Source organism: Centropristis striata, chromosome 18, assembly GCF_030273125.1.
Source record: "Centropristis striata isolate RG_2023a ecotype Rhode Island chromosome 18, C.striata_1.0, whole genome shotgun sequence".
Classification (NCBI taxonomy): domain Eukaryota; kingdom Metazoa; phylum Chordata; class Actinopteri; order Perciformes; family Serranidae; genus Centropristis; species Centropristis striata.
Window position 1 is genome coordinate 24,606,265 of NC_081534.1, and position 27,406 is coordinate 24,633,670.

Genomic DNA, 27,406 nt, shown 5'->3' on the forward strand with positions numbered 1-27,406 from the left:
TGCCTCTGGTGGCTTTTCCGTGTCTCACTAAAAAAAACAGACATTTCGTCACCCTGTTAAAATAAAATAATAATCTAACTCATTTTTTTTTTCAAGTTTTGCAGGAAACAAAAAACTTCACCAAAAGTGTAACATATAACATTTATTGATAATTTCACTCTACATAAAAGTCACACAAGCCTGTCAGAAACATGACATGACAAGTATCATGAGCATTAATGTTACTTCAAAGTGTCATTAATGTTCATGACACATCCCATGTCATGTTAATGACACGCTCATGTCACTCTTATGTAGACACCTTCAAACTAAAGTGTTACCAATATTAGTGTCAACAAATAAAACACTGATAAACTAAACTGATAACTAAATAATCTCCCTCTAGCTCTTCTTTGCTGGGTTCTTATCTGATGCCTATGAATGTGGCAAATTGTCACAAAGAAGTGATGATCTTAAAGGGGGAAAATCACATGATCTGATCTACTGAGGATGAGGGCGATCCACACGAATGTAAAAAGATATATGGTTACTAGAGAATGCAATGTTTTTTGTTGCTTAACTACAGCGCCCAGGAGCGGTTAAACTTGCCTATGACGTCACGGCGTCTTTTCGCTTCGGAGGCATCATGGGAGTTGTAGTTGGAGTCGTATTTGTATGTCAGAGGAGCTAAATAAGGCCATGGCTGAGACACGTGGATTTCAAGAATGCACAAACACAGACACGCAGACACACACGCACTCGCGCACACACAAGCACACAAGCACACTACAAATGCACAATCGTTTTCACGTGAATATTGACATTACATACAAATAAAGTGGATTACTTTTTATGGCAAAATGGTAACAAATTAATTACTTCCAGCTATTAAAATGAAGATATTTTGTGGTTTTCTTTGTCTGCTGTGACGGTAAACTGAATATCTTTAGGGTTTTTTTGAGTGTTGGCCAGACAAAACAAGCACTTTTTAAAAAAAAACGAAACGAAAAAATGCAAATACAATGCAAGAAATGTAAAAATAAATAATCCATAAATAAAATAAACATTAAGGGCAGTTTAAACATGTTAAAAAGTAATAATAGTAATAAATAAAAAATAAACATCAATGACAGTAATGTAAAATAAATAATACATATATAAAAAAACAAATATAATAAAAAAAATAGTAAGAACAACAATAAACAATAAGAACAGTAGGCCTAATAAAATAAAAAATAAAATACAACAAAAATAGGTTGGAGAATTTTAGTATCTAGCTCAGGGACATCAAGTACAAAATGTAAAAATTAATAATTACAAATATTTTATTACATAGATTTATATAAGTCACACTTCATGGTTTTATACATAAGCACTTCCCATATACAAGAAGTATAGTACTCTACACAAATACACAGCATCTAGTTAAAATCAAATAAAAATCAAATAATAAACAAAAAAATGCAATTAGTCTTAACCACTGCGGAAACTCTTGGATATCAAGATACTTATTGTGTGTTGTATCCGTAAAAATCTGACATATAGCCATTGTGAAGCAAAATTTTTCCACAACCCAACCCATTTTTTTCTTTTATATACATGTAATGATGAAAAAAAATGTTGTATAATGTAGAGTGGGGGCTTGTCTAAGAACAAATTGCAACTAATCTGCTCTGGTGCTTCCTTTTTCACAAAATTGTGCTGTAGATAAGGAGCTTACACTGGATTATTTTGCACTGCAACAGTGGATCAGTAAACGTGTAAAAAAACACGAGCTGGGAGCAGCCTCATCCATTCTCCCAGCAGGTCAAGAGGCCACAGCAGCTGCAGGCGACACCCTGCCCTCCATGCAGGGGCTTTAGACCTGCACTGACCTTGATCCTACCATCTCTTCTTCCACCTTCTACTCACTCTCAATCACCCTCCTTTCTGTGTTTTTATCTCTATATGTAGTCTTCACAATTTTACACCCCATCTACCATCTTATAAGAGTATGTCCTACAGTATAACCCCATCAATTGACTGGAAGAATACCAAATAAAATAAGCAGAATGTGATGGATAAATCAACTTTGCAACAACAGTGAAACATTTATCTACATTTGGACATGAAATCCCCCCAGCATTACGCACCACACAGTGATATCTCGGTGAGTCTTCCTCCAAAGAAACAGAACAAAAAGTACAAATGTAGCCATAATTGTTCAGCAAATCGTCCTGTCTCGCTGAAGTCACTAGAAAACTCTTGTAAAATTAGCATGTTTATAAATCTACGAGGCTAGAAAGGATATCGTTGCGTATCAGTAGAAAAGAATCCCGACAAAAAACCTTCTACTCACTCTCAATCACCCTCCTTTCTGTTTTTTTATCTCTATATGTAGTCCTGCCAATTTTACACCCCATCTACCATCTTATAGAAGTATGTCCTGCAGCAGCAGAGCCAAACGGGGTCACCCAGAAACACAGACCGTAACAGTATAGCCTATGTAAAGGACGACAACACAATAAGGCCAGGCTTTAATAATGCATCCGCTGCAGCAGTCAAGCCTCTCCGTCTTCATGGACGACAGCAAGAGAGCATCTAGCTATATTTGCACTCATTTTCATTTCCTCTAGGGATGGGTAATGTAACAGAAAAAATATGATAATGAGGCAGTGAAGATTTTTCTTGCCACACCCTTAATGCGTTCCCCCCCTCAAGGCTTTGAGCTGAGTTATGAAGTGTTTTAGCACCATTTCACTCCATAATACTCAGGCTGCAGGGAGCTCCGACATTGATTAGCTGTGTGGAGGAGGAAAAAGTAGTAAAACATCCAGGTATGTGAAGAACTGGGCTGTAATTACAGCTGGAGAGGCTGATCAGGCCAGGCAGAGCTTCCCTCCCCTCCCCCCGTGTCCTTACAAGGCCGGCCTGTTAAACCATTAAAATGCCCTCCTTTTGTCCCCTTCAGCATATTGCAGGCTAAACTGGAAGGGCCCCAGTATGCAGTCACCATTACATTTTTTTTGTTCTTGCCATTGTTGTCAGAGCATGACTTATGAAAGAGAGGGGAGGGGGATGCACTGTCAGATATGGCATCAGATTAGTTTCTCTGTGCACATAAAGTGCCCTGGGTCAGCTTAATGTAGTCTCAGAGGCAGGTTTGTCGATTAATGGAGCCGTGCTGAACACACATGCAGTCTTCCAGAATCAGAAAAATTTACAGGAATCTAACGTTGCAAGTGATTCAAATATCTAATGTTGTCTTGCATTTGAGTGCAGCCACAATCATCATTTTGTCCTGTATGACTGGAGGATTTGCTGAAGGGTAAATAACAACACATTATCCAGATATTTACAGTAATACAGAACGTTCTCTGTAAATCAAATTAGTATTAACTTACTCTACATTGTTTCAGAGACTAAAGTGTGTAAGTGGCATATTTCTTCTTGTTGATATTTGAATGATATTTGAGGAAATTACTAGTTAAAAAAATACAGCTTTGGTTTGTTTCAATGTTGAAGATGTACAATGTTGCCAATGTTGGGTAACATTATTTTTTAACGTTAGGTTAGGTTAGGTTAGGTTACGCTATGTTAGGTTAAGTTAGTTTACGTTTTGTTACATTAGATTACGTTACATTAGATTAGGTTACATTAGGTTAGGTTACATTAGGTTACGTTTCGTTACGTTACGTTACATTATGTTAGGTTAGGTTAGGTTACGTGACTAGTTAAAAAATATAATTTCTTTAAATACAGCAATGGTTTGTTTCAATGTTGAAGATGTACAATGTTGCCAATGTTGGGTAACTTTATTTTTAAACGTTAGGTTAGGTTACGCTATGTTAGGTTAGGTTAGCTTGCATTAGGTTAGGTTAGATTAGGTTAGGTTACGTTAAGTTTTGTTATGTTACGTTAGATTAGGTTAGGTTAGGTTAGGTTTCGTTTAATTACGCTACGTTACGTTACGCTACATTACGTTAGGTCAGGTTACGTTACGTTACATTATGTTACATTAGATTATGTTAGGTTACGTTAGATCAGGTTAGATTAGGTTAGGTTAGGTTATGTTACGTTACGTTTCGTTAGATTAGGTTATGTTACATTACGTTACGTTACATCTACAGCAGTAAAATGCACAGCAGTAATATAAATCAGTAATACATAATAGAAAAACACTGACAGGGAAGACAATTTTGCTGATTTTATTTGCAGGTTTTCTACTTGTAGTGGAGTGTTTTTACTGTGTGGTATTAGTAAAGGATCTTCCATCACTACAGTAAAGGACTTATTTACTTTTATCATAAAAACGTCCCATAACTATGTCGAATGTGTGAGGAGTTTCCTCTTTTTTGTGAGTGAATTAGAAGCGATCAGGAACCTTGGCATGAGCTGTGGAGCAACAGTCTGTGAACTGAGCGTAATGTGTGATCATGTGCAGTTTGTTTTTGGCAGCAGCTGATCTGCCATCCAGCCAGAGTCCTGCCGCCAACAGGCCTGATCATAATCAACCATTTGTGTTTCTGATGCTCTTCTCCTGACAAACTCTGAGTCCATTTTTGGCAGCAAATGGAGCATTTTGAGATCATCGCTTTTTAACTAAAAGCAGAGGATATTTCTGTTAGTAGTAAACCCCCAAAACGAGCATTTAGCATCACTGCAGTCTGTTTGTTCCATTCAACTGTTTCCTCTTGTGACATGTAATGAGACCTGAAGCCTCTTGGGGCCGCCAGCAGGTCCCAAAACTTAGATGTAGCTTTTTAAAGCATTGCCTCACTTCAAACATTTAAACCAGGAATGGGCAACTCTCTTTTCTTTCTTTCTCTTCTCCTTATTGTTGTATAGATTTGTGAGGATCATAAACTCTAAGTTATATTTATAAAGGGTTTATTTTTTTTTATTTTTTTTTTATTAGGGTAAATGTATATTGTAATTGTTTGTAATTTTATTCTATTTTGTAGATGGGGTAATTGATTATTGGATTTTTATAGTATTTTCATTTTGTATGTAGTTGTAAAAGCCCAACTAGGGACAGGAGTTGAAAACTAGCTGAAGCTATATCTCTATATGCAGCATGTCCTGTATCTATGTTAATTGCATTGTTCCTATCAAATATAAAAGAAGAAAATGCTGGAGGGGGCCACAATTTTTCATGGACACTACCACAGGGCCACATATAGGACCGTGAACTTAACCAGATATGATGAAACTGCAATTTTAAACATGTTAACAGTGCAGTAACTTAACATATTTCATGCTCAAATGCATGTATAACAGTATAAATAGGAATACAAAAGGTTTGAAGCAAATAAAAAATAACCACTTACTGTGATTTCTTCTTTTTTTTTCAGTGCAAGAACAGCAGACCAACATTAATTGCAAGAAGTAATTTGGTGCACTTTACACAAGATTTTAATGCTCAAATGCATGTAGTTGTACTGAGGGCCACTTCAAGTGAGGGTGCGGGCCGTATGCGGCCCCTGGGCCTCCAGTTGCCCATCCCTGGTTTAAACTGTGGCAGTCTAAGTTGCAGCAGATAATCACAAACAACATGAGTTATTCGCTGACAGGACATCTGAGAGGCAGATTATGAGACATTGTTGTCTGTTGTTGTTTTTCGTCTCTTTGTAGGAGCAGGGTACCTTTTGATGGTTCTGTGTATTTTACTGTCTTTTTGTAGTCATTTTGTATTTTTAAAGTGTCTTATTGTGTTACTTTGTTTCTTATTTTGGTTGCTTTATGTCTCTTTATAAACAGTTTGTGTTTTATTCATCATTTATTGTCTCTTTGTAGTCACTTTGTGTATTTTTGTTGTCTCTCTGTATGATTTTGTGTGTTCTTTGGTCGCTTTATGTTTCTCTGTGATTGTTTTGTGTCTTTTTTGTCATACAGTGTCATTGTGTTTGTTTTTTGGTTGCATTTTCTGTCTTTGTAGTGTCTCCGTATGATTTTGTCTTTTTTTGGTTGCTTTGTCTCTTTATAAACATTTTGTGTTTTTATTCATCATTTATTGGCTCTTTGTAGTCATTTTGTGTATTTTTAGATTTTGTATCTTTTTTGGTTGCTTTAGTCTCTCTCTAAGCATTTAATGTCTTTATTTGTCATTTAGTGTTTGTTGTTGTTTTGCTGTTTTAGTCTTTTTAGTATCTCTGTGTGATTTTTTTTTGCCTTCTTTGGTTGCTTTATGTCTCTTTAATTGTTTTGTGTTTGCTTTTTTGTAATTTACTGTCTGTGCAGTTATTTTGTGTATTGTTATTGCTCTTTGTATAATTTTTGTCTTCTTGGTTGCTTTATGATTCTCTGTGATAATTTTTTTGTGTCATTTTGTAGTCATTTTGTGTCTTTTTTTGGTTGCGTGGCGTCTGCCTTTTTTGGTCATTTTACATTTTCTTTGTAGTCATTTTGTGTCTTTGTGGTCAATATGCAGCTCTTTGAGTGGAATTTTGTAGGTGATGGCCAGGGTGACCTGGCACCAAGTTCCCATTCGGCCTGTACAATCATCTATTCATGCTTTTGGCAAACAATGACAGGATGCTTTTACTTTGAAATTTCCACAAAGCAGACTCTATTGCAGATCTCATCCTTCCATGGCCACACAGAGAAAACATTGTGTCCTACAGCAAAACAACACATTTTGATCTCATGCAAAAATACATACTTATCAAGTTTTATCAAATCTGCTGTCTCTCATGTGCCGTTCACGCTGCAGAAGTCAACTGTTGCACTAGATGGCACCTCTGTGCAGCCAGCAGCCTCCATGTGTCATTTGTGACAGAGAGAGCCACTGGCAACATACAAGGAGCAGATTTGGATTCAGAAAGAAGAGAAGAGAGGAATAGAGGCACATCTGGCCCTACAGGTAACAACACCATTTATGAAACACACCTGAAAACCAATCTGTCACTTTTTACACTCTCTAAGTGTTTGTTTCTGCAGAATACATTGTTTGTTGTTCTTCTGTTTCCTACAAACTGACCTGCAGGAATAGGTGTGCAATTCTCGCCTTCAGAACAAGTTGTGAAGTCAGCCTGCAGTGGAGTGACACGTTTCTGAAGCTCTGAGGTATTTTATTTTTATTTTTTATGGGTGCAAAATAGATATGAGAAATCCTGCGAAGGTAATCTGTGTGCAAGCAGCATGTGAGCACGCCGGCAGGGAGGATGTGGTTGTGAACTCTGGAGATGGAGGTTAAACTCGGCATCGAGGCACAAAGGAGAGAGGTTTGGAGAAATCAGGCGATGTGTGTTTTTCATCAGATAAGCCAGAACAACTGTCTGCAGAAAGATGTATTGTTGCTTAAATCTTTGAAAATAAAACTGTAAAAGAGGAATAGATTTCAGTGCATTAGGTAAAGTTTGCAACTTTTATTTTATTGGAAATCACCTGCATGAATTTGGCTTATCATGATCACTTTAATGTGAGTTCTTTTTCTTGATTTCTTGATTAGTTTTTATATTATCAGCTTTAGTCTTTTAATGTATTTTTGTTAATATTTCTTGTCAAACATTCTTCAAATGAATAACTTTTTGAGTCCCTCCATTTTCAACATTTGAAATCATTAGATAAATATTAAACTTTTTAATGAAATTTTATGATGTAGTTGTGAGCAGATATAAGCATTTACTTTATGTATTTGTCAACAACTCTTTTTATATTCCACCTTTCATACAAGCTTGTAGACCACAGTGCTTAAATGAAACAACAAAGAAAAAAATATATAAATAAATAAAATCAAAATTAACAATTCAATTTTTGCAAAACTAAAACAATTTTTAAAAAATTAGTAAAATTAAAAGCCAACAGAATAAAATAAGTAAACACCAGGTATAAAAGCATGTAAACTAAGACTATATTTTTTACTCCAAATTAAAAGTCAGATTGAAAAGATTTTCTTAAAAGAAAAAGAAAAACAGAAAGAGCTTGATTCATACAGCAAAACCTCCTTCTGTGGGCACCCAGATTTGGAGACAACTAATGATAATAAAGAGCTGAAATAATATAAAGTGTGTTTTAAAAGGAGAACTGACTTACTGTTCTTAAATAAAGACTCATATCTGTGCATAACTACATTATAGTGCAATATTAAATACATACAGGCTATAAATACTTAAATGAGGTGCTGCCAACACAGTTTTTCTCTCTATGTGCGCTGAAAACACACATAGACAGTGCAGTGTACAATTTAAATGTGTTTTCTGCTGCAGATGCTAATCAAATCTATTTTAAATAATGTAAAACTCACAAATCTAGCAAGTAATTTTCAGAGTATTGTCTCGGCCAATTTCTGAATTTTCTTGATAATCATATCATACCACATACACCAAAACAGGCTAAGATATGGAAATACTCTCAACCATCAGTGTAAAAGCTACAAGAGCTTTATGTTTGAGACTGTGGAGCTAAAGTGCATAGACTGTTAGGTGAGAGGTTGTCAGATCATATAATGTGTACTTTGAACTGAAAGATTATACCGTTGAAAAGAAGTGCTGATCAACACAACGGTGACCTTTCTGCTAGTTCAGAAACAATGAACACTTATGCACGGATAAGTCAGCCAACTTTTTAATTATAATAATAAACTATCTCAGGTTGCTTGTTGCTCATGGTTGTAAATTTGACAATAATAGGTCACAAAAGCTGTAAAAGAGATGTCTTTAAGAGATAGTATTCCTGCAGTAAAAGCATGTATCTGCAAGATGCACTTAAAGTCTAAAAGGTATCTTTAGTGCAAAAGGATTACGGCCAGTAGAATCAAAGGTACTCGGGGTGTGTTCAGCTCCATGTTGCTTTGTTTATTTATTTCCAACCAATAAGAAATAATATTGTGAGTATGTTTCCAGCCCTCCATTTTCTAGTGATGGGAGGTTCAAGTCTTTTTTAAGTTATTTTGTTCATTTTAACTAGTGCAGCGCTGTAGCAGTGTTAAAAAAGAGTGCGGTTCTTAAACACTGAAGGCAACACAGTTTGCTCCAGTTGACAAAGTACAATAAACAAATGTCACAACCGATTCAAACCATGTGAAAACCAAGGACTGTTATGTTATGTTATTTTATGTTATGTTATGTTATATTACATTATGTATATATTTAGATCCTCTACAGTGACAAGGTAGCCGTCACGTGACAAAAGAAGGAAAGACCGATCGGGATGAATGATCGGTCGTGATCAAATGGATGTGCTTACTGCTCATCCCACCGACCTGAACGAGAGACTCAGGCTAAATCCCATTACCACCCCTTCCCCTACCCCTCTGTCTGAGTCTTCCCCTTGCCCCTCAATACAGAGTTGATGAAGTCAGGGGTAAGAACATTCCCCTAAGAAATGAGACACCCCCCATCACCATCGCTTGACGCTTGCGGACTGTCACATCAACAGAGGAGGCAATATTAGTCGCGTCAAAACAAGCTATATAGCTATACATGTATATATACTATATATATATAGCTAGCTCTATAGCCCCCTACATGAAAAGCAGCACTGGAATATTAGCATCTGCTCCGACTAATTAGTGATTTGAAACAAACTTGACAATTAAAAACCACTTTAACATACTATCATTACACGACTTCTGTTTTCAAAATGCTAAAAATACTTAGATTAGTGTGTCTCCTTGACTTGAGCCATCGCTGCCTTAAAGTTTGCCACTTAAAACTTCGGTGACAGGTTACGCGAGGGATGCTGGGAAATTCCTCAAAGCCCTCCCAAGTGCTACGTAGCCCAACGCCTTGGACCTAGCCCTTAAACCAAATGAGAATTGAGACAGCTCTACTCTTACTGCGTGAAAATGAACGAATCACTCACTGAGAATACTCATTACTGCCCAGTCATATAAAAGAGTAGTTCAAAGCGAACAAAATGTTCATGAACAAGACACCACTACCGTCTTTGTACAAGTCCCTCTGCAAATCTTTTTCTTTTATTTGGTCCGCTTATATTTCTGCACTGTGAAAGCAAATCAGATTAAATACAAAACGAACCAAATGTATCAATTTCACTCTGATTCGGACTAACCAAGCGCCCTTAACCCTCCTTTTATGTTGTGGGTCATACTGACCAATTTCAAAGTTTAAAAATCTAAACAAAAATAATTAAAAGTATTTTTTTATGAAAATAAAAAAAAACTAAATGTAAAATAAAATAAAAATAAAAAATCAATGTCTTTCCAAGGTCTTTCCAATGTACATTAAAAAAGTTTTAACATTTCTTATGAAAAATGAGTGAAGTATCGTCATTGAACCATGATCTGTAAGAGGTAAAGAACACATTCCAATAAATTATGATTGAAATGGTTAACAATGGAGTTTAGTTTCTGACACTTTTGGATGATTAAACATGCCCCGGGTTATTACTGTTCCTGAAAGAACAAACATAACAGGAGGTTTGAAGGGTTTGTTCGGAGTCACAAGATAACACAAACAAACTACTTGAGGCAGCGGTAGATCAGCTACTTCAATGTTCTGCCAGGTAAAATTATTGTTTTTGTCAATGGGGTCTGGTGGCTTAGTTAAAATCCTTGTGCTCACCTGATCTATTTTCTTACCTTTTTGTTTTGAAGTTACATCTCTGTACCTCGACTGCTGCTTCAACATGAACGACATGGAGGATGAGTTCTCTGATTTCCTGCACAATCAAAGCTTTATGTTCAACGAGACGGCAGCTAACGCCAGCTCCACCTACACAGAGGTGATGTCGCCGGTGATGGACAAAATCATCAACATCTTAATGTCTGTGGTCATGTTCACCACCATGGTGTCAATGGGATGCACCATGGAGCTGCTCAAGATCAAGGTTAGTTCAGCCGCAGACATATCCATCACCTGGAAAGGTAAAGAGGGAAAATATAATCATATAACAGTTTCTTTCTTCTTTTCAGCATCACATAATGAAACCGAAGGGCGTGGTGATAGCAGCGCTGGCCCAATTTGGCATCATGCCTCTGGCAGCTTTCAGCTTAGCTAAGGTTGGTATTCCTGCTGTTAAGATTATAAACACACTAAACACACACACACACACACACACACACACACACACACACACACATATATATATATATATAGATAGATAGATAGATAGATAGATAGATAGATAGATAGATAGATAGATAGATAGATGTACAGTGCTTAATAAATGTATTAGACCACATTATTGTGCCACAGCTGTCCTAAATTATCAGCATTAGTAATAACCAAAAATTTTTGTTTTTGTTTTTGATTAGTCTGTACAAGCTCTTTAACCAAAATTATATTTTTAATGCTAAAATATAATTATTATTGTTATCCCTGAATTTTCAAATTGACTGTTTTACAAAAGAAACCCTGTAAAAATAGTAAAGTACATTATTATTTCTTGATTAAAATGTAAAATTATAGTTATTTACTTGCATTACTTAACAGGAAATTGAGTTTTAGTGGTTGAATGTTTCACTTGGTAATTTTTTTTTAATTAATCAAATTCGGCTATAAAAAGGTGAATTCAGTTTATTTATTAATTATTAGTAGTATTATTTGCCAAATAAATAACAATAACATTTTAATTTTAAACAAGCTCTTGAAAGATTTCTAAAAATATTTATGTCTTCTTGTTTTTATTACAAGTGGTCTAATAAATTTGTTAAGCACTGTATATACAATAAACTATCAGCAGCTTACTGTATGAGTTATTTATCGTTTCCTGCTGTAGGCGTTCAAGGTGCAGGAAATTGCGGCTGTAACGGTTCTGATCTGCGGCTGCTGTCCTGGAGGATCCCTCTCCAACATCCTGACCCTGTTTCTGCAGGGAGACATGAACCTCAGGTACACACCACCCACTCTATAGTGTAACAGCCACACTTACTATATATTTATGTTGACACACAAATATGAAGACCAGAGCTCCAGAGGCTGATGGCACCTGAACGTTTTGTGAGCTCAGCTGGAGATCAGGAAAAAATAAAATAATCGTATTTAAAATTAGCCAACAGCAGTGATGAAACTATGCAATGTAGTTAAGCTTATTCTTTTAGGATATAACAAATATATGAAGCAATAAGAGTGTTAATAGTGCACATCAGTGGTGGAAGAAGTACTTAGATATTTTACTTAGTATCAGTGTAACAATACTACTAAAAATCTTGTTTAACATCTAAAATATTATCACAATATATCTAAAAAACCAAAAACTTCTTCTCATGCAGAATACCTAATTTCAGAATACTATTTATTATATTATTAAATTATTATTATTTGATGCATTAAAATGTAAACATCCATAATGTTGCAGCTGCTAAAGGGAGGGTTAATATCATTTTCTCAATATTCTGCTGAGTAGCTTCATACATAATGATACAATGATTCAGTAGTTGATTTCTATATATTTTTTAATTATTATTATTAGGGCCTCGGGGCAATCGCACTGAGCACTGGTCCCATACAGCAATAGCTGTGGGGACCAGTGCTCTTATTCCTCTTCCGGACGCAATTCCGTCCCGCCACTAGTCCTACAACTTAAAGAGTTGTAGGACAAATTATATATCAAAACGTGCGGTTTGATCGGGATCGGTGTGCTATTACTTTTCTCTACAGAATATGATTTTTTTGCGACATAAGTCGCGAAAAACAGCTCAAAATTTTGCATTGAAATGAATGGGACGGCTGACAAAAAATGAGCGAAAAAGAACAATCATTGGAGATTTTTAAACGTCTATTTCTCCGGCATAATTTCACCTAGAGACTCCATTTAAACTTTAAACAGTAGACACAAGTCTTGTGTATCGGTGTATTAATCCACGTTTCGATAGGTCATATAGTTTTTTATCAATCCCTGTTCAATGACCATGATCATTTTTGGAGTAATTCTGAGATTATAATGGGTGTGTATTGCACGGAATGTTCGTGTCAGAGTGTGTGATGTCATCGCTCAGAGTGTAGAGGGAGAGGTAAAACTGTCAAAAAATTTATTTTAAAACTGCGCTCCAGGCCGCAAATTCCACTCTACAGAAATAATTTTTACATAGAAACGTAGGAAAATTTGTCTTCTCACTCACAATCCTCTGGTAAAGCTGTCAGAGTTATAGTTTGGGCGTAAGACGCAGAGATGATCCACCAACACGCACCAACAGCCTCATTGGCTCCCATATTAAAAACGCAGGAAGATTTTGGAAAAAGGAAAAAAAAACAGTTTTTTTAGATCGCTCTAACAAAGCTATTTTTTCATTTTTCTTTAAAAAAAAAACATATGTAGACGTTCAGGAAGAACTCAGGACACTCAAAGTGAAGTCGGATCAATGATAGGTATTATGGTTTTGCCAAAAATGCTTTCTGTTCAAGGCCAGAAATTTCAGTCTGTCCACCTCTGCTGTCACTAAGCCGGAACAGGTGTCGGTTAATTCTGTTGATTGCTTTGATCTTTGATGTGATTACAGTTACAGATACACACACACACACACACATGTGCGTAAGCACGCACACTCCTCACACATGCATACAAATCCTTCAAACGCACGCGCACGCACGCACGCACGCACGCACGCACACACACGCACACACACACACACACACACACACACAGGCAGTAGCCCCCGTGGCCCTTTCAAAATTTCCATAGAAGAAATTTTCTAGTCTTGTTTTTACTGTTTTATTACTAAAATAGTAGTTATTTCTGTAGAGTGGAATTTGCGGCCTGGAGCGCAGTTTTCAAATTTATTTTTTGACTGTTTTTTCTCTCCCTCTACACTCTGGCGGTGATGTCACAACATTCCGTGCAATACACGCATTCCGTACAATAATTATTATGCATGGGGGGACATCAGATGATGTCATCAGATGATGTCATCATCTGATGTCACCAGGATTCTGGTTCTTTAATGCTTTGATGAGGATAGGAACTCATGATGTCATCACACGAGGTCACCAGATCCTGTTTCTAAATCTATGAATAGGAGACAGAAGTTTCAGTCCAAACACAGTTCGACTCAATCAACAGTTTGGTTCCGAGAGAATTAGAGGATTTCTTCAAGATCACTTTATTGTTATTTCAAAGTACACTGTAGAAGAAAATAATACTTTGACAATGCCAGGCAAGAAGAAAAAAGGACAGAGGGGAATCGACGCGGCGGCAATGCTGGAATTCATGAATGATTGCCCCACGGAGGATGAATTCTACCACAGCCCCATGGAAATGCAGAAGAACTCGCTGGCCAATAAAAATAATACTTTGACAATGCCAGGCAAGAAGAAAGAACAGCGGGGAATCGACGCGGCAGCAATGCTGGAAAGCATGAATGATGATTACTCCATGGAGGATGAACCCCCAAAGAAATTCTACCACAGCCCCATGGAAATGCAGAAGAACACGCTGGCCAATTACATGGATCAGTTTCGAGGACAAAAGGATGTCAAACATCAGACCTGCAACACAAAAGATCAACAAGCAGAGCTGGAGCAGGTGAAAGCTGAGAATGAGGCCCTCAAAGATCAGCTTCAGTCTGCAAAGCAGCAGCAGCAGGCTGCGGAAAAACACTTCTCGGAGTTGCAAAAGGAGAGAAATCCATGGAAACTGAAGGCTCAGCTTCAAGCAGAGAAAGACAAGATTAGTCATCTCATGGCTTCACTGGAGGAGGCAAAACAACGTCTTGCCCAGCAGGAGATGGAAGCTAAAGAACATGCGAAGACGAGAGAAGAAGTACAGGCTCTGAAGGTGGAGCTTCAGTCTGCAAAGCAGCTTCAGGCTGTGCCAAAAAGACAAGATCTGCTGGAGACTGAACGTCATCGCTTTGAGGAGGAAAAAGAGTCTATTTGGAAGGAGACACAGAACAGCTCAACCTCCAGTCTGGCTCAACTGAACGGCAAGGAAGACGAAAACAGGAAGCTAATGGCTGAAGTTGAGACTCTGAAGTTGGAGCTTCAGTCTGCAAAGCAGCAGCACGCTGTGGAAAAAAACAGATTGGAGTTGCAATTGGATAGCGATAAGATGGCTCAGCTTCAAGCCGAGAAAGACAAGAATAGTCATCTCATGGCTTCACTGAAGGAGGCAGAAAAAGACAAGTCTTCTCTCATGGCACAGCTGAAAAAATCCAAGGCCACTCATCTAGCCCAGCTGCAGACGCAAGCTGGAGTACGCGAGAAGATGAAAGCCTCACTTATGTCTCAGCTAGGTGAGCAAAAACAAGACAACAACGCACTTGTGGCTGCGCTTAAAGAGGTCGATCAGAAGCTGAAGATTGGACATATCCAGTGGAAGGAGGACAAGTCTTCCCTCCTGGCACAGCTGGAATTATCCCAGGCCAACCGTCTTGCCCAGATGGAGATGCAGACCAAGGAAAACGAGAACACCATGACTGAAATGAAGAAAAAGCTTGAAGATCAGCTCCAGTCTGCAAAGCAACTGAAAGCAGAGAAGGAGGCCCTCCAAAATGAATTGGAGGCAAAGAACAACGAGCTCCGTGCTGAAAAGAGGCTGATTGCTGTGGAAAAAACCAAGGTGGAGATGGAATTGGAGAACACTCTGCTTTATGAGATGGCTCAGCTGCAAGCTGAGAAAGACAAGAATAGTCATCTCATGGCTTCACTTAAGGAAGCTGAGCAAGACAAGTCTTCCCTCTTAGCACAGCTGGATGAGAAAAGAAGGGTCAACGCCACCGTTGTGGCTGCTCTTAAAGAGGTTGGGAAGCAGCTGGAAATTGGACATCTTCAGTGGCAGGAGGACAAGACTTCCCTTCTGGCACAGCTGAAAAAATCCCAGGCCACATATTACGCCCAGTCGGAGATGCAGGCAGAGAAACACATGAATACCGTGGCTGCACTGAAGAAAGAGCTAGACGATCAGCTTGAGAGTAGCCGTCTCCAATGGCAGCAGGAGAAAACCTCCCTGCTAGAGGAAAGCGAGAAGGCCAGAGAGTCCTATGTGTCTCAACTGGAGGAGAAGAAACGGGACAACAACACCGTTGTGGCTGCTCTTAAAGAGGTTGAGAAGCAGCTGAAGATTGAACAACTCCAGTGGCAGGAGGACAAGACTTCCCTCACGGCACAGTTGGCAATAACAAACCAGAGGGACACTGACCTAGCAGAACAAATACAGAGCTGGGAGGCCAGGGAACAATGCTGGGAGGCCAAGGAAAGAGGGATGAGGGAAGACAGCAAGTACCTAGAGAAAAGGTTCAAGGACCAGCTGGCCGAGACGAAGAGCTGGCAGGACATCGCTCTCGACCAATTCAGTAAGAGGAAAGGCTTCTGGTTTGGCAAGAAGAAGATCGATGACAGAAATGCGGAGCTGGAGAGAATGAAGAGGAAAATGCAAGAGAAGGAGGAGAAGAATAGGATTGTCCATGGCGATAAGGTGGTTGAGGAGGCTGCTGCCTGTCAGTAGCTCTCTCTTCCTCCACTCCTCTCCCCCTCTCTGACAATCTCATGTTGGGTTTTCACCTGGTGCTCAAGGTTTCCCAAAAATATATAGGCTAATTCAACACTCTGAATTGGCCCAATGTATATATTTAAAAAAAAAAAAACTCCTCTCCCCCTCTCTGACAATCTCATGTTGGGTTTTCACCTGGTGCTCAGGGTTTCCCGTAAATATATAGTAGGATATATATTTGGAAAAAAACGTAGGGTTTTCTCCTGGATCGCTCAGGTTTACCCGTAAATATATTGTATATATTTCGAAAAAACGTTGATTAAAATTAGTCAGTGTAGGGTTTTTTTACCAGGATCGCTCAGGTTTTTACGGAGCCTAGAAACATTTCTGGTGAGTACGAGATACTTTCTGGTGAGCACGAGATACTTTCTGGTGAGCACCAGAAAATATCTCGTGCTCACCAGAAAAGTATCTCGTGCTCACGGGAAACCAAAGTTTTATTTTATTTTCACCATGTCCCTTTAGGGGCTCCGTAGGTTTTCCCATAAATATATTATATATATTTAAAAAAAAACGTTGATTAAAATGAGTCAGTGTAGGGTTTTCTCCTGGATCGCTCAGGTTTTCCCGTAAATATATTGTGTATATTTCGAAAAAACGATCATAATGAGTCAGTGATGATCTCATGTAGGGGTTTCTCCTGGTTGCTCAGGTTTCTCCCATAGTTTAACACCAGTTAAATTATAAAAATAAACAACAATACACCAATCTAGCCTCTGATAAGACACGCTGGTGCAGCATCAGTGCCGGTCCCAAGCCCGGGTTAATAGAGAGGGTATAATATTGTGACATTATGATGTAATGGTTCAAATAACACTGAAACTGATAAATAAAATGAATTTACATAATAAAAAATGTTCCAAATGGTATTTTACACACTGTTTTGTAATCAACATGTGACCCTCATCACTGATGGGCTCATGATTTTTTTATTTTTAATATTTACTGGTATTGTAAGTTCATTACTAGAAAATTTCCTCTAGGGAAATTCTGAAAGGGCCACGGGAGCTACTACCGGTGTGTGTACACTATGATGAGATTCTTCAGAGATTTCAAACTATGCCCTTAAACCTCAAAATGTGTGTGTGTGTGTGTGTGTGTGTGTGTGTGTGTGTGTGTAGCGAAAATTGCATAAAGTTACGTGTGTGTGTGTGTGTTTGTGTGTGTGTGTGTAATTTAAATCACATAGTTACCTGTGTGTGTGTGTGTGTTTGTGTGTGTGTGTGTGTGTGTGTGTGTGTGTGTATAATTAAAATCACATAGTTACCTGTGTGTGTGTGTGTGTGTGTGTGTGTGTGTGCGTGCGTGCGTGCGTGTTTAAAGCATATGTATGACAATTGACGCGAAAAACTGCCCAAAATTTTGCATTGGAATGAATGGGACGGCCGAAAAAAAATGAGGGAAAAAGAACAATAATTGGAGATTTTTAAACGTCTACTCCTCCGGCATAATTTTACCTAGAGACTCTATTTAAACTTTAAACAGTAGACACAAGTCTTGTCTATCGGTGTATTAATCCACGTTTCGATTATCAATCCCTGTTCAATGATCATGATCATTTTTGGAGAAATTCTGAGATTATAATGGGTGTGTATTGCACGGAATGTTCGTGTCACAGTGTGTGACATCGCCAGAGTGTAGAGGGAGAGAAAAAATTGTCAAAAAATAAATTTGAAAACTGCGCTCAAGGCTGCAGATTCCACTCTACAGAAATAATTTATAGATAGAAACGTAGGAAAATTTGTCTTCTCACTCACAATCCTCTGGTAAAGCTGTCAGAGTTATAGTTTGGACATAGGACACACAGATGCGCCACCAACATGCATCAACAGCCTCATTGGCTCCCATATTAAAAACGCAGGAAGATTTCTGAAAAAGGGAGATGTAACAGTTTTTGTAGATCGCTCTAACAAAGCTATTTTTTCATTTTTCTTTAAAAAATAACATATGTTGACGTTCAGGGAGAACTCAGGACGCTCAAAGTGAAGTCGGATCAATGATAGGTATTATGGTTTTGCCAAAAATGCTTTCTGTTCGAGGCCAGAAATTTCAGTCTGTCCACCTCTGCTGTCACTATGCCGGAACAGGTGTCAGTTAATTCTGTCGATTGCTTTGATGTTATTGATCCTTTGATCTTTGATGTGATCACAGTTACAGATACACACACACACATGCATGTAAGCTCGCACACTCCTCACATATGCATACATGTGCTTCATACACACACACACACACACACACACACACACACACACATTTTGAGGTTTAAGGGCATAGTTAATTCGAATTCGTTAGTTCAAATCCGGCTCGGAGCCCTTTCCCGCATGTCTTCCCCTCTTTCTCCCCCTTTCACTCTCAATATCTCTCTCTCTCAATAAAGCTACAAAATGCCCCCCCCCAAAAATAAATAAATAAATTAAAAAAAGAATCTCATCATAGTGTACACACACTGGCAGTAGCCCCCGTGGCCCTTTCAGAATTTCCCCAGAGGAAATTTTCTAGTTGTTATTGTTATTATTGTTATTATTATTATTTATGATTAATAATTTGAATCTGCAAAGTGATTGAAGTTGCGAAAAATGAATATTATGCAGTGAACTTCTTTTCAGATAGCAAAAAAACCTGATGCCATGCCACAATTATGTGACTATATATATATATTGTAAACATAGGATATATATATATATCCTATGTTTACAAATAAATAGCCCCAATATTAAATCTGTAGGGCTGCAAAATATGTTGTTTCGTTATTTTGGTGAACCGGCCCTTTATTAAGGTGAAGTTCAACAACCTTCGCCCTTGTTCTCATAAAGCTGTAATGGATGATGTTTTACCCAGTGGTGTGTTTCCAGTCCTTACTGGAGTCTGACGACCTCTAGGACATCACGGGTCTGATCATAAAACTACGATATGATTATAATAAGTTGATAGAAAACCCTTTTAAGCTCAACCGCTCGGGTCATTAATGGAGGTCCTGATGGCTGCTGACCAATCAGAATCATATTATTATTATTATAATAATTATACAGTCTTTCTTGCAGTGTAAAGTTGACTGTGACAGGTTGTTGGGTAGATAGTATTATTTAACTGGGCAGAATGAGGCCAGTAAACCTTGTAATAATTGTTCCTCATGCAACTCAGAAACTGTTCAATCTGCAGCTAACAAGCCCCAAGCTCCACCTGCGCCCTCTGGAGGCTGAAATATGCATTACACATCACACATACTGTTAAGCTAAGGACAGCTAAATGATTACATTTTCATGGTTCTCTAAGTCGCATTAATAGGCTTAATAAATGTCTGCCTCAGAAAACAATTTTACTACAAGCTCCATAGAGCTCATGTAAGGGATTAAAGCTTTTGCTTCTTTTTTTTTCTTAGCACTTTTTCAGGACTTTTTCTTTAAAAAGTAAATAAGTAAATATATAACGATACAAAAATACAGAAATAATACACTGACATTTAAAAACACCCATCACCCTCAACATTAAAGAATTTAATTATTATTTATTTATTATAAAAAATTGATTGAAAATAATTTTATTATTATTGAAAAATAAATATGAATAACATTAATTATGTGTTGACAATAATGATAATGATAATAATAATAATAACAAGAACAATAATAATAATAATAATAATAATAACAAAAATAACAATAGTAATAATAATAAAATTATGAATACTACTACTAATAATAATAATAATAATAATAATAATAATGCTTTATAGGCGTGGGCCTTATAAAAACAGTTTTTTATAGGTATTTTGTCAGTGTAATTCTCTATTTCACTCCTTAATTTCAGCCTCATCACTTTCCAAAATTTGCCTAAAAGTGTTCAATATTTCCTTGAATTCATTTGATGGATTAAAATCTGAGGTTTGAAGATAAATTACTGATCTTGAATATTGGCCACAAAGCTCCAGATCAGCCAATTAAATGGGCCTTGTGGGAAGATTGTTCTTTAGTCCTCTGGCCGGCCAATAGTTACGACTATATCTAGCAGTCTTTTATTATTTATTTTATTATTATTTATCCCCCTCAGCATCGTGATGACGTCATGCTCCTCTCTGCTGGCTCTGGGCATGATGCCTCTGCTGCTCTACATCTACTGTCAGGGCTTCGACCTGCAGAACTCGGTGCCCTACCTCAAAATCATCACATCGCTGGTCATGCTCCTCATACCCTGCAGCATCGGCATCCTCATCAACCACTACAGGCCGCAGTACTCCAAGATGATCACAAAGGTCAGTGCAGACACCGGAGGATACTTTAGGAGTTAATAAACGGTTTGTAAAATAAAGTTTGATTCAACGTTTTCATGATTGACTTATTTATTTAAATTTGCCATTTCCAGCCTACTAATTTTGAGGATTTGCTGATTTTCTCACTTATTTATCATTGGAAATTAAATATTTTTATGTTTTGGAATGTTAAAACAAGCAATTTCATGATTAAAGGATATATATATATCCTTTAATTTTAATTTTTTGAAATAATTATTATATTAAATATTTCCTTACTTTAGATGGCACAATGTATTCCTACTAATACTGCTTAAAAATACTACATATTAATATTTATTTATTTTTAAATATTAATACATTTTTTCCCCTTTTCAACCAACATCATAACAAATATTCATTAAGTTGCAGAACTTTAACCCTTAAAATGCCAGTTTGTTTACATAATGCCACAGTTGGTTTTTATGAGGGGAAAAAAGTTCTGTATGATAAAATTCTAATATGTATATATTTTCCAGCTTTTTAAATGTAAGGATTTGCTCTTGTTTGTCATTGTAAATTGAATATTTTGAGGTTTTGGAGTGTTAAAAGCGTTAAAACAAACAATTTCACGATTAAGAGAAATATAGAATATTACACAGAAACTAAATAAAAGGTAAATTCATGTTTCATTTTTTGTGTCCTGTCCTGCTGCTCTCAGGTCGGCATCATTTTCTTGCTGATCGCTGTGGTGGCACTGGGCACCCTGTCCAGCATTGGGATCGGAGAGTCCATCCTGACGGTGCTGTCCCCGCAGCTCATGGCCATCGCTACTCTCATGCCCTTCACAGGCTACGCCTTCGGATACATCATCTCCTGGATCTCCAGGCTCAGCCAGCCGTGAGTGCTTTGCTTTGTGCATCCCTTCAAAAAGTTGCTCTGATGTCCTATGAGGACAGAAATGTACCAAATATATCTAAATATCTACCTTTGTTAACATCAGTTGTTTCTATGGAAAAGCATTATTATTATACACCAAAGGCATTATCTTTTAAATGTTAAGGGGATTTATTTTGGTCAATGATTACAAACCGTATTGATTCTGATGCATTTTAGGACATGTATGCCTATTAAAACTGCTTAAAAATACAATATATTATTTTTATCCACTTCTCTGTAAAAAAAAAATCATTCATTTGCAGAATTTTAACCCTTTAAATGGCAGTTTGTAAACATAATGCCACTGTAGGTTTTTATGAAAAAAAAAACTGTATACTAAATGCTATTCTGTGATATGTCAATGATGAGGCAATGTCAGATTTAGAAATAATTTAGATATAAATACATACAAATGTCCTCTTCCCAAAACTGCTATAAAAATACTATATTATTTTACACTTTGACTAAGTTCATTTTTAACCAACTTCAATCCTGATTATAACTACAAAATATTTATTAATTTTTAACCTATTAAAATGGTACAGTTTGGAGCTGTGATGTGACAGGTAGTATTGTCATGTCAGCAAGGTCCATACACTTTTTGAGTGGTCAAATTCAAGCACTTTTCAAGGACTTCCAAGGTCCATTTTCAAGCTTTTCCAGTACCTTACAAATGTTGTAAGTTGCATGTTTTAGATGAGTACTACATGCTAAAAGGGGGAGATTTCCATCAACCATACCGACAGTGATGGTTTTACACTTTTAGGAGGAACGGTCTTCATTTCAGATAGGCTACTCATTATTTTTTACATTGAAAATGTGATTATCTATAGTCTATGGATGGATATAGTCAGATTGCAAGAGAAGTACAGTAAGAATTTCAAGCATTTACAAGCACTTTTAAACCCTGAAAATATAACATTTAAATTCAAGCATTTTCAATGATTTCAAGCACCCCGTACGAACCCTGTGTCAGGGAATGAAGAGCTTTCCTTTATGTTTCCTTGCACCCCCGGGCGCAGTAATGTGCTGCCCACTGCTCATTACATGGTGTGTTCACTTGTGTGTTTAAAAGGATGGGTTAAATGCAGAGGTTGAATTTCCCCATTGTGGGATTAATAAAGTAATCTTCTTCTTCTTCTTCTTCTTCTGTCCCCCTGTGTCCCCTCAGGGAGCGGAGGACAGTGTCGATGGAGACAGGCTGTCAGAACGTCCCGCTGTGCATCGCCATCCTGAAACTGGCCTTCCCCGTGGAGCAGGTGGGCGCGCTGTTCCTCTTCCCCATGGTCTACGCCGCCATGCAGATGATGGAGGCGGCCGTGCTCATCGTGATGTTCAGGGGTCACCAGTGGTACACGCTCAAAAAGAAAGGTGAGACTGACAACTGACATGTAAATATCAGAGTTTGTACAGCATTTTTAAGGAGTAAAAATACTTTCAGTACTTTCAAGAAAAATTTAAACCATTTCCACTAGGGATGCACGATATTATCGGCACGTTATTGGTATCGGCCGATATTGGCTTAAAAATGAACTATTAGACATCGGCCAAATGCACAGCCTCTGCACCTATGTCTGTCATATGTTCGGAATTTTTTTTTATTGTTTGCACATCACCTCTCTTATGCACATTATGCACATGTTTACTTATTATGTCAATTGTGATATTGGCCAAATTTGCCCTGATTGTGGGTATTGTTATTGATAATTTCAGGGAGAGCATCATCCAAGTTTTTAGTAGGATGTATCTTTTTGTATTTTATTTGAAAGCAATTGTCCAAAATAAGTATGCAGTTTTAAGCATCAAGTATTTTTCTTATTTTGCACAATGAATGAATATTACATAACAATGTGATAAAAGTATGCTCCACAATACTGTATGCTAATTCCACTACAGAAGAGAGATGAAGATCTCCGCAATTAGTTTAAAAATATCAGTTTCGGTAATCGGCTAAATGCGTTGCAAAAAATCGGCATATCCGATATCGGCAAAAAATCCAATATCGTGCATCCCTAATTTCAAACCTCTTAAGGTCTTTACTAGCACATCAAAAACTAAACCATCTTTATACATTTATGCTGTTTATATTCCGATTTATTTTTAAATATATTTTGGTATGTTGACATTTTCTACTCTTCTCATTTTATATTCATGCTGCTTAATCTCTATATATTTTTTAATCTCAAATTGTATTTTAGTACTTTGCCTCCTATGCACCAATGTACCACAGCAAATTCCTTATATGTGATGAAATAAAACTGATGCTGATTCTGTTACTGTGAATGAGATTAGAAAAACAGTTTGCAGGATTAATTCATCATTTTAACGGCTGTTTAGGTTAACATACACAATTGCATGTTTTAATCATGATTATATCATGCTTAATTTAAAATGTGTTGAGAGGATTTTTTAATTATCTGAAACAATTTCTGGTTTATATGACTGAGTAGAAGAAGCAACAGATTTGGTTGAAATTAAGCATTTTTCAAGGATATCCGAATTCAAGCACATTCATTATCTTTATTAAACTCATAGTGGCGCTAGAGGTGCAAAATAATAATGAAATACCCTTATAAAGACAACGTGCAGGTTTATGTAGTACAATAGAAAGGACTTCGGGATCTTGACATTTTTCACAAATTAGTATGTTGATAAATTAGAATCTTCATGTTTAAAATGTGGACTTACGGTAATTATGCCGATTCTGTATTAACGGAAAGCTCCAGTTTATAAAAGGTTTGCATCAGGAGTTCCTACACATGTTCAAGGATTTCAAGCATTTCCAAGGTGCATTTAAGCTTTTGCAGCACCTTACAGCTGCAGTAGAGTACACTTATTTGCAGTGCATACAGAATACTGATTTTTACCTCTTTACATTAGATTTGATTATATTCTGCTAGAAATCAACCAAAATGAGGTTTTATAGCTTTCTACAGAGTGCCACCTGTTTGTTAGTAAACTTTGAATCTTTTATAACCTTGACAGTTTTGAGCACTTTATTCAAAACCCAAGTAGACCTTGACACTGCATTAAAACTTAAGTGTTTTCAAGAATTTCCAGGCCCTTTAAGAAGTTTAGATAACCCACTGTTCTGTCTGACCCACAGAGAAATACCAGGCAGCAGTCACAGAGGACGAGCTGAAAGAGAAGACTGAGGGAGCTGCATGATGGAGCTCTAAACAAATGTATTTTTTAATGACATGGACTGAATCCAGTGTGTTGGAGAGAAAAGCACAGATGAAGAGGATCAATTACGATGTAGTTAAAATCATTTTATTGTTTAAGTCCACCGTTTTCCTACACCATACAAACGTGTACAAACGTTTTTCACTGAAAATAAAATCCTTACGTACAAAAATGTTGCTTTTTTTTTGTCTACATGTTCATTTAAACCACAGTAACATCCGTCACAGTACCAATTGTACACTTATGTAAAACAAAAGTCTGCAATGCTGTACACAAAACCCTAAACCAAAAAATACAAATAAAAACTTTAATTACAATGCTAGAATTCTTTGAGCAAAAAAAAAAAAAAAGAAGCGTTGACCTTATTCCTAAAGGAGAGTTACAACTCCCAACAAAATAAAAACAGTCAACTGTAAGAAAATGTACGATCTGTGACATTAACAGTTAATTTACTGTACAGCTGCTGGAACAATGTGCGTCACTGTACAGTGTCCTTGATAATGCCAGTTATGACGGTGGTTTGTATTTAAGATCAAACCGCACGTTTTGATATATCATTTGTCCTGCAACTCTTCAAGTTGTAGGACTAGTAGCGGGACGAAATTGCGTCCGGAAGAGGAAGAAGAAAAAATCCATCGCCCCGAGCACTGGTCCCTACAGCTACTGCTGTATGGGACCTGAATAAAATAGTACCTGAATAAAACAAAAAACAGCACAATATAAAATACTGTACAATATTTAGTTAAGAAAAGCAGAATCAAAAAATATAAAAGCTGCACAGCTCAATATAAACTTTATAGCTCTTTATCAGCAAAACTACATTTGTTAAAGCTTAGAACAAATGTAATGAACTGACTGACAAACATTGTACTCTCACAGCCTTTTCACAGCCTGAACTTGCTCTATAACATAACAGAATTTTAACTGAACAAAGAAGCTCACTTGCATTTTAATATTTCATCAACAAGTCAGCTCTGTCTCCACTGTGTTAAAGTGTTCATGTGTTAATGTGTTTTAGTCTTTTTGTTCCTTTTGTTTCCTTTTTTTGGTCATTTTGTGGTCAGTTTGATTCTTTTTGGGGTAATTTTGTGTCTTTTCTGACAAATCACAAAGTAGCAAGTTATTACTTTACAAGGAGTCTCTGGCTTGAAGCTGACTGTTACACACACGCAAAGGACTTAGATTAAAAGTAGAATATAAAGTATATATAAAGTAAAATAAAATATAAAAAATATATATAAATGCACAGACAGGGAGATGTTTTAGTTGCTATCTGCTTCATTATTTGTCCAAAATTCGTTGTATCAACTGAGTTTGTATGATCTGAACTGTGCGTGGAGATTGTGTGCAGTGAGGGGGGGGGTCACGGACAACATGCATGTTAAATTGGGGGTCGCGACTCAAAAAGGTTGAGAACTACTGCTCTATGATGCTCTTCTTCTCAGGGGTAATGTGGGTTGCACACCTCTTAGTAAAGGACTGCAGGGTCTCAGTTGCAGGATCATACTCAAGGGTCTTGAAGGTTTCAGGATCCGCAATGTTGAGCTCCGCAATTGCAGCAGTCATCTTGATAGTTCCCCGGTCCACGTCATTGATTCTGAAAGCTTCAGTCATGGTGCGGACTTTGCTAAAGCTTTTCAAGACTTTTTTTTATCTGCTGATAACCTCAGCTGGCCCTTTCACTGAAAAACACATAAAATAAAAACAAAAGAACACCAGAAATGAGATCAAACAATGGCTTATGGTTGGCTGAAATTGCTCAAACTGGTCACTTCTCTTTTGATAAAAGTATGAAGCATATTCTAGGAATGGGACAATCTGACCATCTCCTGATATGATTCAACACACAATGTGTGGTTCAGAATTCAATACAAAAACGATACTCTTTAAGATCTGTTTAGATGGTAAGTCTTACAGTTCAGAATCATATTTACTTCTGAGAGAGAAATATTTCTAGCAATACATTTGATGTTGAATAATGATAATGTGAATGCTGCAAAACATGGAGCTTAATTCTTGATGAAAGCTACATTTTTTACTTTAGACATTCAATTTTTATTCATCATCAAATTTCTAGTATATTCAGAATCTAGAACTGATGATGTGTTTTCAGATTTATTTTCGTAATTACTTCAGAACATATATTTAACAGCTCTTCCAACACTTTTATTACTTAAACTTGTTTTTTTAATTACTTTTCATGAACACTTGTTGCTAACAGGGCAGGCGGTTCAAGTTATGCCATTCTTACCTCTCACATGAGCTCACCAGGATTCTGGTTCTTTAATGCTTTGATGAGGATAAGAACTCATGATGTCATCACACGATGTCACCAGATTCTGGTTCTTTAATGCTTTGATGAGGATAGGAACTCATGATGTCATCACACGAGGTCACCAGATCCTGTTTCTAAATCTATGAATAGGAGACAGAAGTTTCAGTCCAAACACAGTTCGACTCAATCAACCGTTTGGTTCCGAGAGAATTAGAGGATTTCTTCAAGATCACTTTATTGTTATTTCAAAGTACACTGTAGAAGAAAATAATACTTTGACAATGCCAGGCAAGAAGAAAAAAGGACAGAGGGGAATCGACGCGGCGGCAATGCTGGAATTCATGAATGATTGCCCCACGGAGGATGAATTCTACCACAGCCCCATGGAAATACAGAAGAACTCGCTGGCCAATAAAAATAATACTTTGACA

At 37.1% G+C, this 27,406-nt stretch overlaps 1 protein-coding gene and 1 long non-coding RNA gene across 2 annotated transcripts; one reads left to right on the plus strand and one right to left on the minus strand.

Moving 5' to 3' along the window:
- Positions 1–6,641: 6,641 nt before the first annotated feature.
- slc10a1 (solute carrier family 10 member 1) lies at positions 6,642–24,811 on the plus strand. Its single transcript, XM_059357100.1, has 9 exons — positions 6,642–6,820; positions 6,944–7,023; positions 10,517–10,749; positions 10,835–10,921; positions 11,641–11,753; positions 20,398–20,599; positions 21,297–21,475; positions 22,686–22,885; positions 24,621–24,811. The coding sequence occupies exons 3-9, from the start codon at positions 10,549–10,551 to the stop codon at positions 24,680–24,682; spliced, it is 1,044 nt and encodes a 347-aa protein (XP_059213083.1). The 5' UTR covers positions 6,642–6,820; positions 6,944–7,023; positions 10,517–10,548; the 3' UTR covers positions 24,683–24,811.
- On the minus strand, positions 24,766–26,935 carry LOC131991630 (uncharacterized). The gene is made up of 2 exons (XR_009396152.1): positions 26,166–26,935; positions 24,766–25,393 (listed from the first exon to the last, which is right to left on the minus strand). It is a non-coding gene; the product is annotated as an uncharacterized LOC131991630 (long non-coding RNA).
- Positions 26,936–27,406: the final 471 nt, after the last annotated feature.

Coding starts and splice junctions, on each gene's coding strand:
- slc10a1 (XM_059357100.1), top strand. CDS start 10,549: ATGAACGACATGGAGGATGAGTTCTCTGATTTCCTGCACAATCAAAGC. Junction 11,754..20,397: donor CAGGGAGACATGAACCTCAG/GTACACACCACC, acceptor TATCCCCCTCAG/CATCGTGATGACGTCATGCT. Junction 22,886..24,620: donor GTACACGCTCAAAAAGAAAG/GTGAGACTGACA, acceptor TCTGACCCACAG/AGAAATACCAGGCAGCAGTC.